This window comes from Danio rerio, chromosome 13, assembly GCF_049306965.1.
Source record: "Danio rerio strain Tuebingen ecotype United States chromosome 13, GRCz12tu, whole genome shotgun sequence".
Taxonomy (NCBI): Eukaryota; Metazoa; Chordata; class Actinopteri; order Cypriniformes; family Danionidae; genus Danio; species Danio rerio.
Window position 1 is genome coordinate 48,462,871 of NC_133188.1, and position 23,167 is coordinate 48,486,037.

Below are 23,167 nucleotides of genomic sequence, written 5' to 3' on the forward strand. Positions count from 1 at the left end.
CGAGGAGTTTATTTTTTGTTTATGAGCGTCAAAAGTGGAGGATCTGTTCGGCGAAATATTTGACTGCATGTCACTGCATCCTAAATAACTAAAACGACAACTGAAAAAATCTCCACTGTGCTGAGTAAAATTGTTTACTGAACAGTGATGACGTAAGCGTGCCCAGGCCCAAATGTAATGTAAGTGCAGGCTTTCAGGGGAGACAGGAGGGGGACAAGTGTGCTTCGGCCTGATTCAAGTCAACTGTACATAGTGTGAATACGCCCTAAGACAAAATACTGTCCTATTAACTTTTAACAGAGTATCTCACCAGATGACTGTAGGGTTTAAGGCATAATGAACACATGGTCACACGGTTCACCCAAAAAATTAAAATTCTTTCATCGTTTACTTGTTGCTATTTCCAAACCTGTTATGAGATTTTTTTGTTCAAAAGAAGATAGTTTGAAGAATGTTGAAAACCTGTAACTGTTGACTTCAATAGTATTTGTTTTTCCGACTATGAAAGTCATTGGTTACAGGTTTTTGGCTATCTTCAAAACATCTTCTTTTGTGTTAAACAGAAGGATAAAAACACATACAGGTTTGAAACTGCTGAAGGGAAAGTAAATAGTGAGTAAATATTCATTTTGGGGTCAACTTTCCCTTTTGTAATAATAATTTGACTTGATCAAAGGGTGTAAGAACCATATAATTAAATACTCCAAAAACAGCAGAACGTTTAGCAGAACACCAGCTATTAGGCATTTAAAAAACACAACATCACATGATTTCTTTTGAACACTATAACGGATAACATCTAATATATTATGATGAAGTATCTATGTGCATGCAGATATGCAATTCGCCACACTTCTAAAGTGCTAGAAAAGTTGGAAAATTGCTTGTAAAGGGCTTACAGGGACACTCAAAAATGAAAATTCTGTCATTTCCAGACACATTTGAGATTTATTTGTTCAGTTGACCACAAAAGAAGATATTTTGAAGAATGCTGAAACCCTGTAACCATTGACTTCAATAGTATGTGTTTTTCTGACTATAAAAAGTTTCTGCAGGATTCACGAAGTCAAATTTAAGACTTTTAAACAACTTTTTAAGATCATTGTGAATGAAATTACAGACTTATGCAGGATTCATTCATTCATTTTCTTTTCGGCTTGGTCACTTTATTAATCCGGGGTCGCCACAGCGGAATGAAGTGCCAACTTATCCAGCAAGTTTTTACGCAGCGGATGCCCTTCCAGCCACAACCCATCTCTGGATAACATCCACACACACACACTCATACACTACGGACAATTTAGCCTACCCAATTCACCTGTACCACGTCTTTGGACTGTGGTGGAAACGGGAGCACCCGGAGGAAACCCACGTGCAAACCCACATGCAAACTCCAGCTGACCCAGCCAAGGCTTGAACCAGCGACCTTTTTGCTGTGAAGCGACAATATATATTATAAAGCACAATAACTAAACCATATTGGTAAATAGAGTTATTGTACTGAGTTTTGTTAGGAGATGTAGATCCATTGGTGATTGAATACGTGTTGGCCAGATTGGCCACCTTTCCATGAACAGGAAAATTAAGACCTGTTTACAATTATTTAAGACCTGCAAGACAACATTTTAGTGAATTCAAGACTTTTTAAGGCGTAAAATTGTTTTGGAAATTTATAACATTTTAGGGCCCCACGTACACCCCAAAGTGTAAAAGTCAATAGTTACAGGTTTTCAGCTTTCATCAAAACATCTTCTTTTGTGTTAAACAGAAGAAAAAAAAAACACATACAGGTTTGAAAGTGCTTGAAGCAGAGTAGATAGTGAGTAATTTTCATTTTGGAGTCAACTATCCCTTTAAATTCGACTTCATCAACGGGTGTAAGAACCATGTAATAAGATATAGCACTAGAACTCCACCGACAGTCCAAAAACAGAAGTATGTTTAGCAGAACACCAGCTATTTGTGTGTGAAACTAAATGAACAACTTTTTAATCTGCATAGCCAGACAGTAAAGTCATGTGATGATTCATTTTGAGCTGTAGTGGATGGAAAAAGGATGAGTCTTGACAGAATAAGGACAACAGTCGCTTTCATACCTGTAAACTGCTCAGCCGCTGAAATAAATACCACATTCACTGTTGTTGAGCTGTAAACAGATGAGTGGTTCACACAAACAATAGCCGTCTGTTTTCTAATACGCCAGTCTTGAGAGATAATTATACTTTTAAACAATAGACAATAGAAGCAATCACATCTAACAAAGGAGCGTTTATATATTAAAAATTATGGTGAATTTAATTTTATGGAAGACTATTTCTGCCAAAGGATAAACGCTTAAAGATTTTTTAATTGTTTTTTTTAAAGGGATTTTTAAACTTATATTTCGACACTGTGGGTCAGTGGTTTGCATGTCGCCTCACAGCAGGAAGATTGCTGATTCGAGTCTCGGCTGGGCCAGTTCTGCATGTTCTCCCAGTGTTTCCCCCACAGTCCAAAGACATGCGCCCTAGATGAATTTGGTGAAGTGTTTGTGCAAATGTGAGAGTGTATGGGTGTTTCCCAGTACTGGGTTGCATCTGGAAGGGCATTCGCTGTGTAAAACATAAGCCGGAATAGTTGGTGGTTCATTTCGCTGTGGCGACCCCTGATAAACAAAGGGATTAAGCTGAAGGAAAATGAACGATTAAATTAAATTCGCCTTTATTTCTATAGTGCCTTTACAATGTAGATTGTGTCAAACCTTGGGATCATCTCGTTGCTGGTCTTGGATCGAATAAGTAGCGCTGCGTAGTCTGAGGGCCTCGAGATGAGTGTCCCCAGGTGGAAAGAGAATAAAGAGAATAATTAGCGTAGCTGCAGTTCATAGTGTATATAAACGAAATGCAGAAACCTGTGTGGAGCACATTCATATATCATACCACTAAGTGAGGCACTGAGTGTATGCTTTGCTAAAAAGATAGATCTTTAATCTAGTTTTGAATTGGGAGAGTGTGTCAGAGCCTTGGATGTTATCAGGAAGGAGCCATAAATGAGAAGGCTCGACCTCCTTTACTCGACTTTGCTATTCTAGGTACTACCAGAAGCCCTGACCTTTGAGATCTTAAAGAGCGAGTTAGATTGTAGCCAGACAGAAGGTTGGTTAGATAAACGGGAGCTAGATTATTTAAAGTTTTATAGGTAAGAAGCAATATTTTAAATTCAATACGAAACTTAAGAGGCAGCCAGTGTAAGGAGGATAAAATTGGGGTGATATGATCATAAACACTGAATAAATTCTGAGTTTTTACCCTATTTAATTTTAAAGATATCAACAATTACGTACAGTTTCCATATCACAATTCAGATATTTTTTTGTAAAAAAAAAAAAAAAACGCAAGGGAACAAAAACTATTGCAAAATACAAACCTATAATTCCGAATTGTAAGCTATATATAAAGAGTTCAGATCTAAAAACCTCTAAGTGCCATCTGAAAATTTCTTCTAAAATGAGCATTTTGGCAAGCCCCTGTGTGTATTTCCAGTAAATCCACTTTTATGGCAAAAAAATTACAATTTAATTTAAAACAATTAAAGCAAAAAAAATCTAAATTGTGATATATACAGTACAGTTGAAAGCAATATTATGGGCAATTTAATTTTATGGAAGACCATTGCTGCCAAAAGAAAAACACTTAAAAGGGACGTTTAAATTGATAATTTTGTTGCTTTTTTTCAATAAATTCTGAACATAATAATCAATAATTATGGACAGTTTGCATATCACAATTCAGATATTTTTTTGTTTCTGAGAAAAAGTCAAAATCGCAAGGGAACAAACATTGCAAGATGCAAACAATTCAAAGTTTTGCTAAATAAATTCTGAATTTCTGACTTTTTCAGAACAGTTGAGATTCTGTTTTAATTTTTCACATTTCTCCCTCAGAATTATGAGGGAGAAATCTAAAATTTAAGATGCTGAGTCACAAAAAGATCTAAATTGTAATAAATACAGTAAAAAAATTCTATTTTTAGCCCCCATGTGAAATTTTTATTCTTTTTCAAGGGACAAGGACATTTTTCACAGTATTTCTAATGACATTTTTCTCTGGAGAATGTCTTATTTCTTTTAGTTTGGACTAAAAAAAGTTTTTCAACATGTAAAAACTGCTGTGGTCAATATTATAGCCCCCTTATGCTCAGTTCAGACTGCACCATTTTCAAAGTAGTCTTGTCACAGATGTTTTCACACTGCATGACTGTCTAGGGTAGCATTCAGTGGCTGTTGTGTTTACACTGGGAGTTGGATCGGCGACGGGGTTTCACGCTGCAAAACTTTACAATAGGAGAAGTGAAATAAAAACAACGCGAGGTCATGTAGTATATCTTTTTATATTAACTACATAATGTGAAAGAAGCCTTTAGTGGGGTAGAAATGTGCTTATTTTGCTCACCTGGCCTTTGAAGGTAATCAGCAATTTCTCCTCAACCTTTTTTCTTTTTCGACCTGGTTGTGTTGTTGCTCAGATGTCACGTCAAACAGACACTGGCGCTCCTGCCAAATTTACACTCGATTTTCCTCCATTTCTTGGGTCCAGATAGACTGAGAAGACACTTTGAAGTTCTCCCCCAACCTCCCACTAGCCTGCAGATACCTACTAGTGGATGCTGCTCTCTCATCGGCTGTAGGTGATCGCAGATGTTATTTTCAATCTGGACATATTTCACACGGCATGATTTTGAATCGCTGACAGCTCCAGATATTTAGCATGCCAAATATCTCACGGGTGTCAGTGACTCATTGGGTATTCTCTCAAATGGCGTCATTGATAGTTCACAATGTGTGATTTTTACTCATAGAAACGAGCACCGATTTGCCAGTGATTTCAGGCATTTGTCTGCAATTACTCAAAACCCGTCAATGAGTCAATTGAGTGATTGGGGCTCAAACCATGGAGTCTGAACTCTGCATTAAGAAAAATAAAATTATTTAACTGCGTTTGTTCTGAATGATTGCTAATTTGCCACAATCTGACTTTAAATTGCAATTCTCAGGATTTAAAAAATGGACTTGAAATCCAGAGGTGTAAAGAGTACCTGAAAACCTTACTTGAGTAAACGTACAGATACCTTACCGAAAAATTACTCTGTTACAAGTTACAAGTCTCCAATTCCAAAATGACTTGAGAAAAAGTATTAAAGTATCCAATTTTAAAAGAACTTAAGTACTTTATTCATACTGAATGTAGGCTCTAAGATCACCAAAAAAGGTTTTATTTTGTAATATAGACCTTTTTCTTGGAACGCAAAATGACCCATTATGCTTTGCGTGTATGCGCAAGGAGAATGCGAAGAACTTCCGGTCGGCAGCTGATGCGTGTAAACAGTCACATTTGGACAGCTTTGAAACGATAGTTTTAATCTATTTTACCTGCTTTTATCATCTTTGAACTATTACTGTTGTCCATCAGCACCATCTCCTGGACTGATCATTTAAAGAAATGCGATCTAATAGGATGGAAAACAGCTGCTGTGAGGCATTTCCCCCTCGTTGTCAGACAGCATCTTCTGCCGTTTAACTGAAGCCTTGTCATCGCTAAAGTCAACATTTTCTCTTTGTTTCAAATATATAACCAGCCCAAACAAATGTAGTTCACCAAAATGCTGGACACACACACGAAAATATAGGCTAGTGTCATTTCAAAATGACAGAAAAACACAAACCGTGGTAAAAACACGAACACATGAAATAAAACACAAACGGCTCGCGATTAGAATGAACAGCAAATCAGCCAGCACAGTATCAATAACAGACTTTTATTGGTCATTTTTGTAAATTGCACAACTCTCTCTCTCTCTCTCTCTCTCTCTCTCTCTCTCTCTCTCTCTCTCTCTCTCTCTCTCTCTCTCTCTCTCTCTCTCTCTCTCTCTCTCTCTCTCTCTCTCTCTCTCTCTCTCTCTCTCTCTCTCTCTCTCTCTCTCTCTCTCTCTCTCTCTCTGCGCTGAGCTAACAGCTGACAGGCCGGGAACGCACACACACACTATTTCTGACGGCAAACACGTGAACTACAGTAGGAGAACGTTTTTCTCGTATTTCTGACGCGCTTGAACCACATGTGACCGATTATAACGGCTTTAAAGATACATTTCTAAGTTGTGTGTCACAAAAACGCTCTGTTATCCATTAAAAACGTTATTGAAACCCATTTTCGGAGCGCAAATTACCAGTTGTACACGCTGTAAACGGCAGTTTTTCGCATTCTACCGGAAGACGCTGATTGCTATGGCGCCCTCCATGCAGCAGCCATGAAAAAGGTCTATAGAATTTAATTTAACACATCAATGTTTCAAAATGGCAGAACAAAATATATTTTAATAAAATAGAACAAAAGGCCTGAATCAAACTCAAAAGTTTGGAAAAGGCACAAACACCCCCCCACCCCCCTACCCCCAAAAATAGTAAACGTAGTAAAAAAAAAAGATTCAGAGCTGACTTTAAGTGATTCACCTCTCAGTCTCACAGGGGGTCAATACTTTTATTTTGAGTAGTTTTTCAATTGATTAGGATGTTTTTCTCTGTATTAAAATTAAACAAAGAGGATCAGTGTTATTTTTCAACTTCGTAAACTACATAAAATGAAAAATACATCACAAACTCACAGCTAAATGCACCTAATGCAAAATGTACAATTTCAGTGATACATTTATTCACGTTGCACAAAAATAATTAAGCAAAAACATAGTCATGTCATGTCGCAGAAGTTTTGCCATATCATTACTGTAATAACTTTTGGTAACATTATGCTTACAATACCATTGTGAAGTCAGACAGAATTTGACAAAATTCACATTAAATGAACATTAAATAGACTCTTAGCTCACTGGGCTTTCCCAAATTTGACGATAAATTCTTTAAAGTACTTATTTTTGTGGTTTGTGGCGAACAAAGTAGACACCACATCCTGTAAGAGCCATTCTGTATACCGGCAAATGATATCCTCGTCCCCCCAACAAATTAGCCATGGTAGATAAAGAGGCCGACTTGTCAAGCACTATCACAATGTAATGAGTAACGGTAAATTGGTAGTAGAGTAAAGAGTACATATATTTAATCAAAAAAGTAGTCAAGTAGAGAGTAAGAGTTGCTTGTATTTTTAATACTCAGTATAAGTACAAAGTAGCCAAAAAAATACTTAAGTAATGTAAAATCGAAGTCCATTTACTTGAGTAGTTTACACCACTGTTGAAATCTGAAAAGATTAGCATTGTGAGTAGAAAAAAGCTATATATATATATATATATATATTTAAAATAAATTCTTTATTCTGTGACAAAAACAAGCTTTATTTTTTACATCAAGCTAAAATAAATGACACAAATATTGTCAAACTGCTTTTTTAAATGAATTTTATTGTATTTTATTTTCATTTATTTAAAAACAACACACACACAGGCTGTATTGCATTAGTTAGAGCCATGTCCGACTTTCTCTTCCTTTTTATGAACAAACACATGTATTAAACATGGAGTCTGAGTCACTGTTCTCTCAGTATGTTTCAAAAATTTTCTAGAAGCTTTCAGAAGGTCAGACGCTCCTTTAATAAAGCTCTACTGTTTAGTTTCCTTTAAACGATGTCCTGCATTCCTGTAAAAGGGTCTGGCTGTAGTGTGTAAACTGGAAGAGGCACCTTCAGGGTCTGCTTACTAAAAACCCAAGTTTTGAATTAGATTTCAGGAAAGGAAATGTTAAAGGGATAGTTCACCCAAAAATGCACTCATTTCCTGACCCTCAGCTTGTTCCAAACCAAAACAAATTGTTTTATTATAATTTAATAATGTGCACGTTTTGTAAAGCTGCTTCGGAATGACAATTATTTTGAAAAGATCTATACAAATACACTTTAATTTATTTTAATATACAATTGAATTAATAATAATAATAATTTTATTGTATTTATTTAATTTTATTAAGTTTATTAATTTTATAAGTAAGTGGCACCTTTCTAGACACTCAAGGTTGCCTTACAACAAGCATCAACAGCCATAACAGAACAAATTAAAACAATTCATAAAACATTACCAAACAAGCATTTTAAAAGCATGTAAGGAGTTGCAGGTACAAACACACCGTGAATATAAAATAACATGATAAAAATTAGTCAAAAGAAAGCCTGCTTAAAAAGCCGGGTCTTTAGACGAGATTTAAAAGTGTGAAGACTATCACTGCTCCTTAGATCCAGGGGAAGAGAGTTCCATAGCCGAGGAGCTAAAAGATCTGTCTCCCATTGTGCTTAATCGAGTGTGAGGTGGCACCAGGGAGAAAGAGTTGGCTGATCTAAGAGTACCAGAAGGGGTATAAATATGGAGAAGTTTAGTGAGATATTGAGGAGTAAGATTATGAAGTGTCTTGAAAGTTATAAGGAATATTTTTAAATCAATACGAAACTTTACCGGAAGCCAGTGAAGCTGATAGTGAAGTCTTGTGAGGTGCTCATGAGATGAGATGACACGAGCTGCATGATTCTGAACCAGTTGGAGTTTATGGAGAAGTTTAGAAGGAAGCCCAGAGAGAAGTGCATTACAGTAGTCAAGACGTGAAGTAACTAATGCATGGATGAGATTTGCTGGGTTATTGGTTGTGAAAGAAGGGCGAAGACAAGTGATATTAGTGGAAATATGCAGTTCGTGTAATATTAATAATGTGACCTTCAAATGAGAGTGTGCTTCCCAAGATGAACTACCTTTTACTTATTATTAGACCTTCTAAAAATAACCCTCCTGTATTTTTTCCAAAATATTTCTAAACATAATAGTTTTAAATCATTTCTAATAACTGGTAATGGTCCTGATTCTCAGAGGTTTTGGAATATCATCAAAACCAATTCATCATTTACATTTCTCTTTATGCATATTGACTTGCATTTTATGTTTGTGGCTCTGTAAATATTGTACATGTTTGCTGTATTGTGTTTTATTCTTGACTGTTTTTATTTTTGTATTTTTTAATGTAAAGCCTTACCATGGACGAGGGCTGCAAATTAGCTTTATGCTATATGCCCTATGTACGCAACATTGGTTATCTTTGTATAACAATGTCAAGTGTATTGTCCCTGTAAAATAAACAAGCAAAATAAAAAAATAAAAAATATATTATTTTGACTGCTACAAATATCTTGGAACGTGGTTGTAGATGATAAACTGTCATTTGAAACCCAAATAAATTATTTGCTTAAAGGTTCAGGACACACTGGAGAACTTTTTTTTTTTATATTAACAGATGTGTGTGTGTTGAGCATCAGTTAAGACAATGTTAGCACCTGTCAGCTTTAATTGTGGGGAAAACTGGATAATTTTGAGCTTTTGTCAGCTAATTTCAGCTTCCGGGTTTAAAATGATTTTTGGGGCGGGATCAAAATCGGCGACGTAGCGCAGAACTGCAAGTGCAATGATGACGTGTCGGTTTCTTATTATTATTCATAGCGGAGTTTTCTTGCCCTATGAGAAGAGCCGGCTGCTTAATTATTTATGAGACCATTTATGGTCTCTAACATTTATGGCCAGAACTGCCAGAGTCAAGCCTGAGCTGTGAGACACGGCACAGTATTTAACCGTTCATGAAGGCTCATATGCCTTTTTTTTCCATGATCCACAGGGTTTGTTGCATGTTTTCTCCCGCGATCTTGTCAGGGCCGATAATACAGCAAAGCTGTGTGCGTGCTGCTAGCATTTTCGTCGGGAGAGCAGCACGAGAATTAGAGAATGGCGGATGCTGTCTTTTATCAGGAGTTCGTTCACATTCAGACACATCACTGTGCTGCTGTTTTGCCTAAATCCTCCAGATTACCAGCAGGGCTAATGGTTAAAATAGACAGGTCAGGAGACCTGCTGCACTGAGTCTGCTGGATACGGGGATTGAGGGAGAAGTCCTCATGTTATAATGTTTTTACATGAACACACTTATCTTTATAATTATATAAATTGTGGTTATGTGTATATGAAATTACGAATAACAAATGTAGCAGGGCATTAAATCACTGTTCATTTCTTTGCATTTAACTTTGTAAACTATAAACTCATGCGTCTCCTCACGGTTTGTCTCATTTTGTGAGCTAGCTTCGTTCGCTCACGTTCTCCCCTGCTGGCCACACCCACTCCTGCCCGATGCTCGCGGAGCTCCACGCCCATTAATCATGCATCTTTTGAAAAAATTCTGAAGTAGACTTTAACTGAAAGTGGGGGGTGTCATGGCCCTTTAAAAAGGTTAAAGGTTCTTTACAGAAACAAATCTTCCTTTATGCACTCTTCAAAGCACCATTTGTTCAACTTTCCAATTCTGGATGATGGGGATTTAATTTACAGATCAGCTTCAAAAACTCTCCTTCACAAACTGGATGTTATTTACCATGCAGCAATTGGTTTTGTTACTGGTGCGCCATTTAATAATTGCCACTCTCATCTTTACTCTTTATTGAATTGGCCTTCCCTTCAATCATGTCGGCAAATTCTTTGGTTTCTGTTCATTTACAAAACTCTTATTGGGAAAACTCCACTATTTACAGTCACTTCTTAACATTCAGGAAACATGTCGAAATCTGCACTCTATTAGTTTTATTAACCTTTGCATACACTCTCAGAAATGAAGGTACAGGAGCTGTCTCTGGGACAGTACCTTTTTAAAAGACACATATTGGTACCCAAAGAGTCAACAGTGGTACATAAAAGGTGCATAGTAGTACCCAAATGTACCTATAAATTACATTTTAAAGTACCATTATGGTACAAATATGCACTGTTTGAAAAGTTACTGCCTTAATGAGCTTCTGTACCTTTATTTCTGAGAGTGTACCCAAAGTTCATTTGGTCGCTACTCCTTTCAGCTTTCTGCTGCTGATGCTTGGAATAACCTGCAACAGACCTTAAAGCTCAACACTTTTATTTCATTATCATCATTTAAAAATTCAATCCAGTCAATTGTACAAGAGAACTGTGCTTGTTTTTAGTTTTTTCTTGGTTTTATATATCAATATCAATTTTATATTATTAATATTTATGAAATTTTTATTGTATCGTGTCCCTGCTGCTTTGTACTGGATCTGCTTTTTATGTTGCCTCTTGGCCAGGTCGTCATTGTTCTGTAGACAATTCAAACAAATATTGCCTAAGGGGACAAATAATATCTACCCTTAATGGTTTTAAAAACATTAAAAATTGACTTTATTCCAATCGAAATAAAACAAAGTTTTTTCCAGAAAAAAAAATATTATCAGACATACTGTGAAAAATTCCTTGCTCTGTTAAACATCATTTGAGAAACATTTAAAAAAAGAAAGCAAAATTCACAGCAGGGAGAATAATTCTGACTTCAACTCTAGGTGATTCTAAAGTGTCCGAAGCAAGTAATTCAAGTCTTACTTTCTACACAAACCTAGTATATACTATATCCAGTATATGGTTTTGAACAATGTTCAGTTTTGCCCCTCAAACACTGTAGTAGTTGTATCTGAAGCCTGGAAGAGCTTGGTTTTATGTCTGCTCTCTGTGCTGCAAGGACAAATCAATTATGCATGCTTGCACTTCCAAAGGATGTCGATTCCCGATGGACTTTTTTTTTTTCATGTTCCACATTTTTCAGCAGCTAAGGTCATCATATTAGGGCATATACATGTCGAAAGTAAGATAAAGTGATGAAGAGAGCCGTGAATGGGAGCTTGACAAATATCTGAAAAATGTTTGCAGTATTTTGTGATTGATTTTCCCTCATTTATTTATGCATTTGAAGTGCATTATGGGACCTTGATCTTTCTTGCAACAACTTTTAACCTTGAAAAGTTAGAAAAAGTGACTTTTCTGAACATTTTTAATATTTTTTTTTTTAGTTTGCAGTGATATATTGTCTGGCTTGGTGTTGTATATTACGCTACAAAAACACCGGCAGTATATTTTCTGTTATTTTACACAATTATTTCTCTATATATTACTTTTTTTAATACATTATATTATTTTAAACTACTAAAATGTCAATAAAGGTCTGTGGCGAGAGGGCGTGGCCGAGAGCCGTGGGAACGGGGTGAGGCCACCGCGTAAGTGGATACACCTGCGGTGCGCACCTGCCTCGGATCCCACGGAAGGAGCTCTGGACCATAAAAGGAGGACCGATGGCAGAGTAAGCCGAGAGAGGATCGGGCCCGGACATATTTTACTTTTGCTTTCAGTTTGACGGCAGTCTCCGTGAGGAGCTGCCGTCCGTTTGTTTTGGTTTAGACGGCAGTCTCTGCCATCGGTTCTCCTTTTATGGTCCAGAGCTCCTTCCGTGGGATCCGAGGCAGGTGCGCACAGCAGGTGTATCCACTTACGCGGTGGCCTCACTCCGTTCCCACGGCTCTCGGCCACGCCCTCTCGCCACAAGGTCACTTTGGTAAACTGTGGAGTTGAACGTTTAACATAAAATGTCAAAAGAGCAGAGATCAACATCCCATAATGCAATTCACAACCGTAAATAAACAGAAAACACTTGCAAATCCTGAAATACACAAACTGTTCATTAACAGATATTATTTAAAGCATTTCCATTGACTCAAATAGCAAAACAAAAACTCCACGATAGGGTTTTTATAACTTTAAAAAGGGAAACAACTCTACTGTTCTTCCTATAGACACATGAATTAGACACACTCCTGCATTCACATTAGGGGATAGTTCACCCAAAATAAAACTGTCTTCATTTACTTACTCAATTGGTTCTACGCTGTAAAACCTGAAAACAGGAAACAGATTGCTAGATACTATGAAAGGCTGCACGGTGGCTCAGTGGTTAACGCTGTCGCCTTTACAGCAAGAAGATCACTGTTTTGAGTCCCAGCTGGGTCAGTTGGCATTTCTGTATGGAGTTTGCATGTTCTCCCTGTGTTGACTTGGGTTTCCTCCAGGTGCTCCGGTTTCCCCCACAGTCCAAAGACATGTGCTATATATAGGTGAATTGAATGAACAAAATTGGCCGTAGTGTATGAGTGTGCGAATTAATGTGTATGAGTGTTTCCTAGTACTGTGACGCAGCTGGATGGGGTCAATCATATATAGAAATATAAGAGATTTCATTAACTTCGAGAATGTTACAGCATATCGCGAGGGAATGTAGCCCAGAGCTTACGTTAGCAGATTTGAAAAAAGACGCACCGAAGAGAAGATATGGCAAAGCACCAGAGAGGAGATCAAATTGTATGTGCTAAAAAGAAAGCAAGGATATATTTGGATAGTTATCTTGAATTCGGTTTCATTTAAGCAATGGACAAGGTGAGAATTGAGTCTGTCATCTGTGGTGAAAGCATGAAGCCCTGCAAACCAAAGAGACATCAGAGCACCAGACATCCACAGGCGGGTGGTAAACCCAAAAGATTTTACCTTATGAAAAAAGAACGGTAACACTTTATAATAACTACACACTATAAATCATTTACTAAGCATTAGCAAATAGTGAATTTATTATTTGTTAAGCATTAACTCTACATTAATAAACGTTAGTAAGCAGTTTATAACTGCAGCTACAAATGCTGTATTCTTGAGTAGGGTTGGGTATCGTTTTTTCTTTTTTTTTTTCGATACCAGTGCTAAATCAGTACTTTTAAAATGGTACCGGTGCCAAAACGGTGCCTTAACCGATACTTTTTAGCCACAAAATGAATAGGTAAAAAAAAAAATGAATAAAATTATATATATATATGTATATATATATATATATATATATATATATATATATATATATATATATATATATATATATATATATATATATATATATATATATATATATATATATATAAATAATTGAACAATATAAATATATATTTATAATACATTTAAAGTAAACATCAATTCATATTTAATATTTTTGAATTGCATTAATATATTTCTTTTGATCATTTGTTTATTAACAATAATGCAAGATTTGCATTATGCTATAAACATTACATTACCTTACTACTAATAAGTGGAAAGGCTGTCATCAAAATCAGGGAGCACCTTTTTTCTGGGTTTGGGGCTTGTGACTACTTTTACATGGACATCAGTAATCTAATGATTTGCTTCAATCTGAATAAGACAATGACATGATTCAGGTGTTTACATGAGCTGCTTTTTGAATGTTCCATTCATGATTCCCAATTACATGCTGTTATAGCTCATAGATCCATCAACGTCACCAGCCTGTAAATGTTTCCTTCGCAGTTTGTGTCTGTGGTCCTTTAAGATAATCAAAAATCCCTGTTTACGTAGTAGACTCTTTATTAAAGTATTGTCTTATATTAAAATCAGAGTATTGGTGTCCATGTAAACGTACTTAGATAATGTGCCAGATGATGTCGCAAGCTGTTAAAGACAGTCCATTCCTCATCTTTAAGGAGATTCGATGAGCCCTCACATTTCATAAATTTGACGTGTTTCTCTCCTGCACGCAACTTTTGTAACATCTGCTGCATGTTGGTGTGTTAGAATCCTTACTTGTAACATATAGCCATACCGTAGAATGCTTAGTTTAGGCAAATTAGATGAATACGATCATGCGTGTTGATGAAGTGAATCGCTCACCGCATGCGCCATACTGCGCGCCTTGCTTACTATACAATAACAAACGCCTGACATCGCTGACATTCGTATCCTTTAAAGCTGTGCGGAATTAAACATTTAGAGATGTTGTGACACAACGCTTACTCACGTGTGTCTTTAATGCACCCCTTGATGCTTCTTAAGCGTGTCACACATCGAATGCGCCGCTCAGAGCCTCGGCACGGAGCGCACATGACAGTTGATAGTATCACACACCAGACGTGCACATTCGCATGTTATTTAAAATGAAACTATTCAGATGGCGCTCTGTGGCATGGCAGAAATATAAAGAGTCCTGAGTCGTGACTGGACGCTGCGTACAGCCGCTGATTTGCTAATTCTAAAATGCATGGCGCTGCGCGTCGCCGAGCGGCGCTTCCGGTGCACGACCTGCTTTACGTTCTTGTTGGAGCACCGAAATTAGGCACCGAAATTTATATGCTAATTTGATCCGGTGCATACCGGTTCCAAAGGTACCGTGGAACAGAGTTTCAGTACCCAACACTACTTATAAGCAATGTGCTCAATAACTGTACTTTCATACTTAGTAAATGATTTATTTTTCATTACTAAATTAAGTATCACATTATTTACAAACCAGTTGTATTTAGGAGTAGTTTAGGGTTTTTAGGCTAATTCAGAATGAGTTAGTAAATGATTAATAAACTGTTGAAATCAACGTTTATATATCTTAGGGCCTACTCACACTATGCCATCCGTACCGTGCCCAGGCCCGTTTCCCGGATTGTTTGCGCTGAATCGGGCTCAAGCACGGTTCACTTGGCCGGCCCTGGCCCGGTTGGAAGAGGTGTGCCTGAGCGCGGATCACTTGGGCTTTGGCGCGGTACGCTTGTGTGTGAGAGCAAAACGTGCCAAAGCCAGAAACTGAAAGCGATACGTGACTTTTAAGTGGTTGTTTCATATGGATTTATTTATTATTCTTACTGTTCAGTGATCGCAAACTGCCGTAGTTTGTTAAAGACGAGAACTCCTCACAGCACGACAGCTGCGCGCCTTCAGCAGACCTCCTCATTCCTGCAGCACGAGAGCTTAATGATTGTTTATGAGCGCCAAAAGTGGCGGATCTGTCCGGTAAAATATCTGACTGCGTGTCGCCGCATTCCTAAGGACTGTTTGGCGAAATATTTGACTGCATATCACTGCGTAACAAACAACTGAAACGATATAACTAGAGAAATCTCCACTGTGCTACTGGGTGAGAGCGTATGGCAAGCCGTTTTAGCATTTAAACCTTGTTCAGACTATCCATAAATATGTTTAGAGATATCTCTAATTATATTTTGACTAGTCTTAATTATAATTTGACTAGTCAGATTGGAGATATCTGCAAATATATTATGACTGACTAGTCATATTCCTCCATTGACTTCCATTGAAAAATATTTGCAGATATCTCTAAATGAGTTTTGACTAGTCACAATTGTAATTAGAGATATCTCCAAATGAATTTTGACTAGTCAAAAATCCAATTCAAGATATCTACAACTGTAATTCGACTATTAGTAAATTAATTAGAGATATCTTCAAATATATTTGTAAATATCTCTAAATATGACTAATTAAAGATATCTCCAAATGTATTATGACTAGTAAAAACTCAGAGATATCTCTAATTACAATTGTGACTAGTCAAAACTCATTTAGAGATATCTGCAAATATTTTTCAATGGAAGTCAATGGAGGAATATGACTAATCATAATATATTTGCAGATATCTCCAATCTGATTTCGTACTAGTACAATTGTAATTGCAGATATCTCTAATTGTCATTCTGAGTAGTGGAATTATAATTATGACTAGTCAAAATATAATTAGAGATATCTCTAAATATATTTAATGGAGTCAGAACAAAGATTTAAATGCTAAAAAGGCTTGCCATAGAGAGCCCTTCACTGAACAGCGCAGCAGCGATGACGTAAGCGTGCCAAGGCCCGATATGGTGTGAGCGCGGGCCGTCGGGGGAGACGGGAGGGGGGACAAGCGTGCTTTGGCCCGGTTGGAGGCAACTGTACCTAGTGTGAGTACAGCCTTATTATTCAGGCATATACCAATAGTTAACTAATATGTTAATAAATGCTTTATAAACTCAACTTCATGCAGTTTTGTGACCAAATCTAAAGTGAGGACTATTTATGCTTTATAAATCCCTTATAAATGACAAATAAAGGCTCAGACTCAAATAACCAGTAATCTGACGATTGACACGTTCTTCACAAAACATCACAGTCCATATAATAATTTAGTTGCATGCGGCTTATATGGAGCTGCATCAATGATGGGGAAAAATAAGGGCTTCAATGCACGTTCAAAGGAAAAGGCTGCCCACTGTCTTGTGTGTCACTGTATGATGTGGGGGGGGGGGTCTTTAAAATGTCAGTGTCAAAATAGGAGTCTCCTGGAAAAAAGGTTGGGAACCACTGCCCTAGACACACTATACATATTTTCATCATAGGTGCCATTTAAATGTGTGATAAAAGTATACAAACCCATTTTTTTAACATAATAAACTATAATAAATTAAATATATACACAGCAGTCTACCCAGTTCAGTGTCCTCACGCTATGTGGTCTGTAAATACTTGTTGTTTTTGAAATTTAAGCCTTTAAGACACCCTGAAGCTGAGTGCCATTGAAATGTGTCATGACTTTGTTGTGTTCATTGTGTAACTGCAGTCTTTGTGTTCTTATAGTTGGGGTGAAGAATTCAGCATCAATAAGCACCCACAGGTTTGTTGTCCAGATGTGTGCGACTGCCAACACTAGAGTAGTGTCTGAAATGAAGAAACATCTGTGCTTTATTTGCTTTACGGGCTGTGAACCGCATCGAGTTAAACAGTAGCTATCCACTGGGATTATGGTCAAATGCTTTACCATGGGATTACTCACCCATCTTCTGTTCAGGATACAAATGTGTTTTGTAGATTACAGAAGCGATTAAATGACCACAGACTACAATACATGCCCTAGATGGAGTTGTTATGCATTTATAAAATATTATCTTGTAGAACTGTGTCTGGTCCATTTAAAAATACATTTCTACTATCGGTACACATACAGTGGAACTCTCCTGTTTGTTTTTACATAATTTTCTGTTTAACAGAGAAGATTATTTCAACACATTTCTACACATTATAGTTTTAATAACTTATTTCTAATAACTGATTTATTTTATGTTTGCCATGATGACAGTAAATAATATTTTACTAGATGTTTTTCAAAGATACTAGTATTCAGCTTAAAGTGACATTTAAAGGCTTAACTAGGTTAATTAGGCAAGTTAGGGTAATTAGGCAAGTAATTGTATAACAATGGTCTGTTCTGTTGACTATCTGAAAACAAATATTGCTTAAGGAGCTAATAATAGTACCTTTAAATTGATTTTTTTTTAAATTAATAACTTATTTTATTTTATCCGAAATAAAACAAATAAGACTTTTTCCAGAGGAAAAAATATTATTGTAAATACTGTGAAAATTTTCTGACTCACAGGAGGGTGAATAATGTTTACTTCAACTGTATTTCAAAATATCTAATTATTATTCTTTTGGATTTGCTGAAATTGTTCTCCTTTGTTTGTTTTTTTTCTTTGTTTTGTACTTTTTTTCTTTACTGCTGCTTTCATGTACATAAGGTTACGGTCAAATACACTCACCGGCCACTTTATTAGGTACAACTGCTCATTAACGCAAATTTCCAATCAGCCAATCACATGGCAGCAAGTCAATGCATTTAGGCGTGTGGACATGGTAAAGACAATCTGCTGCAGTTCACACAGAGCAACAGAATGGGGAAGAAAGGTTATATAAGTGACTTTGAACGTGGCATGGTTGTTGGTGCCAGATGGGCTGGACTGAGTATTTCAGAAACTGCTGATCTACTGGGATTTTCAAGCACAACCATCTCAGGGTTTACAGAGAAGAAAAAGATCAAATATCCAGTGAGCGGCAGTTCTGTGGGCACAAATGCTTTGTTGATGCTAGAAGTCAGAGGAGAATGGCCAGACTGGCAACATGTCCAACCTTAAGGCAGATGGGCTACAGCAGCAGAAGACCACACCAGGTGCCACTCCTGTCAGCTAAGAACAGGAAACTGAGGCTACAATTCACACAGACTCACCAAAATTGGACAGTAGAAGATTGGAAAAATGTTATCTGGTCTAATGAGTCTCGATTTTTGCTGCGACATTTAGATGGTCGGGTCAGAATTTGGCACCAACAACATGAAAGCATGGAGACATTCTGCCTTGTATCAAGGGTTCAGGCTGGGGGTGGTGTAATGGTGTTGTAGATATTTTCTTGGGACACTTTGGGCCTATTAGTACCAAATGAGTACCGTGTCAACACCACAGCCTACCTGGGTATTGTTGCTGACCATGTCCATCACTTTATGACCACAGTGAACCCATCTTCTGAAGGCTACTTCCAGCAGGATAACGCACCATGTCAAAGCGCCAATCATCTCAGACTGGTTTCTTGAACATGACAATGAGTTCACTGTACTCAAATGGCCTCCACAGTCACCAGATCTAAATCCAATAGAGCACCTTTGGGATTTGGTGGAACTAGTAATTCAAATAATGGATATGCAGCCGACAAATCTGCAGCAACTGCATGATGCTATCACGTCAAATTGGACCAAAATCACAGGAATATTTCCAGTACCTAATTAAATCTATGCCATAACGGATTAAAACAGTTCTGAAGACAAAAGTGGGTCCAACCCGGTACTAGTAAGGTGTACCTAATAAAGTGGCCAGTGAGTGTATATTGCAAAATAAAAACATATATCGCAATGTTACATTTTTCCACTATCAAGCAGCCCTAGCACCTTTTAAAGTCCTGTACTGTTATTTTGTGTGGAAAACTTTCATTCTTAGAAATGTCTTTCCCGTAAGCACAGCCTTTAAAGTCATCTGCAAACCATGTGCTGCTAGATAAATATCTTCAATATCTTTATTCTGAAATTAAAACATCTGACGCACATTTTTATAGATCTTCAGCCAAAGTACAGAGATTTAGGAAGTGTATGCAAACAAGAACTGCATTTATTCTTTTGAGCAGATCGTTCATGTCAGAAATGATGCAAATCAGCGGTGAATAATAGACTAAAGCTGTTTATTAAAGCTGGACCGTTTTTAGTCAGGCATGTTTTTTCCTATAAACATCTAAATCTCCTGTGCCAAAATCTCCAGTTTAATATACACAGACGGCAGACTGCAGAGATTTAAAAGCTTTTATTGCTTTGCTTTTCAGGGTACAGAAGTCAAAGCCATCACTTATTCTGCAATGCAGATTCATGAGACCGAACAGCCAGAGATCTTCGTCATCATCGACATCTGAACAAACATTAATAAAAATATACATGAAATACCTCGTAAACTAACATGACAAGTTTCTACCTTCTAGAAATGCACATTTTTTGGAAACTCCTGTTGTACTGCGTGGCTAAAATACTATGAATTTGACAGATTTTCAACATTAATATTCGAATGCTTTTATTTTCTGATTCAGAAACTCATCTATACAAAAACACATCATACAGAATAATGATTGATTCAGATCAGCTTTGGTCTTGATTTTGCTATTTAATTTGTTTTTATAAATGTTTGTATTGATTAAAAATGCTTTAAACATGACAGAAATAAAATATAAAAGCAGTTAAAAGTTTATTGAAATGCTTTCATTTTCTGATCTAGAGTCTCATCTATACAAAAAAGAAATACTGCTGATGCAGGATAATGTTTGCTTGTTATGCGATTGGTCTTGATTTTGCAATTTCGATTATTATTTTTTAAATAATTTGTGTTGATTAAAGTTTTTAATTTTTAAAATTCAACTCTGAAACTGGACTGACACTGTTTCAGTTTACTAGAACTTCTATGTTAAGCTGCTTTGACAATCTACATTGTAAAAATACTATAGAAATAAAGATGAATTGAATATTGGTTATTGGCTGTTTCTCAATATGGGTTCTTCAGCGGCCTTGCGTCCTCGTGTTCTCGTGAAAAGTCATCATCAGCTGCCTAAGTTCAGTTCCAATACTCAAACCGCAAGTACGGAGGACTCGTGAAACTTCCCGGATGTGTTCTTGATATCGAGGACGCACCGATGCAGACTTGAGCACAGAACTCGCTCTGGAAGTCACAGAAGTTATTGCGACTGGAGGTGGGAAGCGCAGCATTTTATTTAGATTTCTTATTAAAGTTCAGAGATATGACTTATTTACCTCAGGACTTTCCCTAAATGAAACGGTGAAAGAAAACATTACCATGGACATCTTAATAAAGGAATAAACACATTAAGGGTGTTTGTTTGCTGAAATTCGTATTAAATTTTGTTTTATTTATATTGTGCAGGGTATATTTATAATGCTTTTATGCACAGTTTATATTTTGAAGAGGGGAAAAACAATTAATCGTGGTATGAGTGCTGTAATGTTTAAATAATTTACCATTTAAAACACGTGAAGGTCATGTGACCATCAGGAAGAACGCAGCATCTCATTTCTCAAAGGACGCGTTCTCTGCCCTCGCGGTCTCCTGAGTTCGTTCTTCCGAGTACACCTGGCAAGACCGCTCTCCACAATAACACGTCCATTCTCTGCGTTCTTGGAATTGAGAAACAGCCATTTTCTTTTTGATACACTCAAAATTGACTTGAATGAACCGCCAACTATTCCAGTATGTTTTACGCAGTGGATGCCCTTCCAGCTGCAACCCAGCTCTGGGAAACACTCATATAGTACAGTTTATTCAATTCACCTATGCATGTCTTTGGAGGAAACCCACATCAACACAGGGAGAACATGCAAACTCCACACAGAACTGGCAACCTGTCCAGCCGGGACTTAAACCAACGACCATCTTGCTGTTAGGTGACAGTGCTAACCACTGAGCCACCGTGCCGCTTTCAAAAATGACTTCAAACTTCTAATTTAAAATGAGTTGAAACATCTCAATTCTAAAGTTTTTTTTGGGGACAACTTAATTCTTTTATGTCCAATCCACTATAATTTGTAAAAACGATGAAGTTGACTGAAGGAATTGTGTGGAGCTCAGCATTTTTTTTTACAGTGTGTTGCTGAGCAGAAGTTGTACCGAATGTTAATGTTTCCAAACTATTGAGCAGTGCTGTTTCTATATAACATGTAAATGTTTATGCTACAATGAAAGTAAATAACCCAGGCTCATTTTGAATACGTACCTCAATCTACATTTCTAGAGATCATCAAATACATCTCAAGCCTGGTTTATACTTCTGCGTCAAGTGACCGGCGCATGCAGCGCGTAGCTGTGCATTTATAATTCTGCGCGCTGTCTCCGTTGGTCTGCATTAACACTTCCGAAACGCTAGTTGGCAGTGAGGTGTAAATGTTCTTCTGTGTCAGGAACCGGCGGACCTGCAGCAGCTTTAACTATGAGGTAAACACAAAAAAAACTTTCCATCCGGAGCTCCTTCACGGGACTTCACACTTGTAAACAATCGCTCCATCAGGCTCGCACCATTCACGCGGCTCTCGGTCCCGCCCAGACGGTCCAGCGATACCAAGCCGACCAATCACAGAGCTTTCGCTACGCGTCGTTGCGACGTGTAGTTACATTTTTTGAGAGGTGCACGTCAGTGACGCCGACGGCCACGGCGAAGGGCTATGCGTCAGCGCCGTAGCATACGCCGGCGTTTGACGCAGAAGTATAAATCAGCCTTCAGGAGCTACGATTTTTGCAGCTTTTGTTTTTGCGAATCCCCCAGAGGCTGCTGTTGAACTGACCAATCAATCGACTGTGTTTTCTCTTATCAAGGCAGCGCCACCGGCATTTCAGCTGCCCAATCGCCCGCTCTACAACTGACTGAGTGCGAGAATGGGCATCATTGTGTCTGCGCTCTTGGTCAGTTTGTGGGTTATTGAGGGGGGTTTAACAGCCACGTCTTTAATGGATAACCGTGGTCTCCTGATATGCAGTTAAATAATTGCGCTCGCTCACTAAAATAAAATAAAAACAGCTGGAATAATATCTTTAAATACATCCCTCACCAAGAAGCCACCCATCGCGCACCCTGCCACCTTTAAGCCTTCGAATTCGACCATTGACAATGTCCTCTAATAAGACCAACACTGCCATTGCCAAAGACTAGGGGTTGTATACATTTGCAAATGCTTTAAAACGTTCTAAATCACATGATTGGTAAAAAAAAATTATATATTTTGTGTCATCTAACCCATTTTATCAATTATAAGTTAATAGCAATGTTTTTCACGTGTGTTGGAGCGATAGTTTGACATAATTTAACATAATTGCCTCTAGGAGTCGCCAATGGGAATAAAACACACACAGGAAATACACGTACGCCAGACATGAAGTTGGTGCGGACCAACGCACACTCTCACGTTAATTTCATCGTTAGGAAATCCAAACGTTTTTGTGCGTACGCAGCGTTGATATGTAAGGCCCCAGGTCACAGGTCCGTCGACGTAAGCAGTGAGCCACTGCAGAAACTGATAACCACAGAATAGCCGTCCACATGGACATAAGTGGCGCCCTATAAAGTTTTAAAGATGAAGTGCAGCCATACA

The 23,167-nt window shown here is 37.5% G+C and overlaps 1 protein-coding gene across 1 annotated transcript in view; it reads left to right on the top strand.

Annotated features, from left to right (window-relative positions):
• Positions 1 to 20,539, top strand: part of zbtb8os (zinc finger and BTB domain containing 8 opposite strand) — a 37,175-nt gene extending 16,636 nt beyond the window's left edge. The window contains 2 exon segments of the mRNA NM_001017687.1: positions 17,287 to 17,323; positions 19,849 to 20,539. Of these exon segments, the coding sequence (NP_001017687.1) occupies positions 17,287 to 17,323; positions 19,849 to 19,935 (124 nt within the window). The 3' untranslated portion in view covers positions 19,936 to 20,539.
• The last annotated feature ends 2,628 nt before the right edge of the window (positions 20,540 to 23,167 follow it).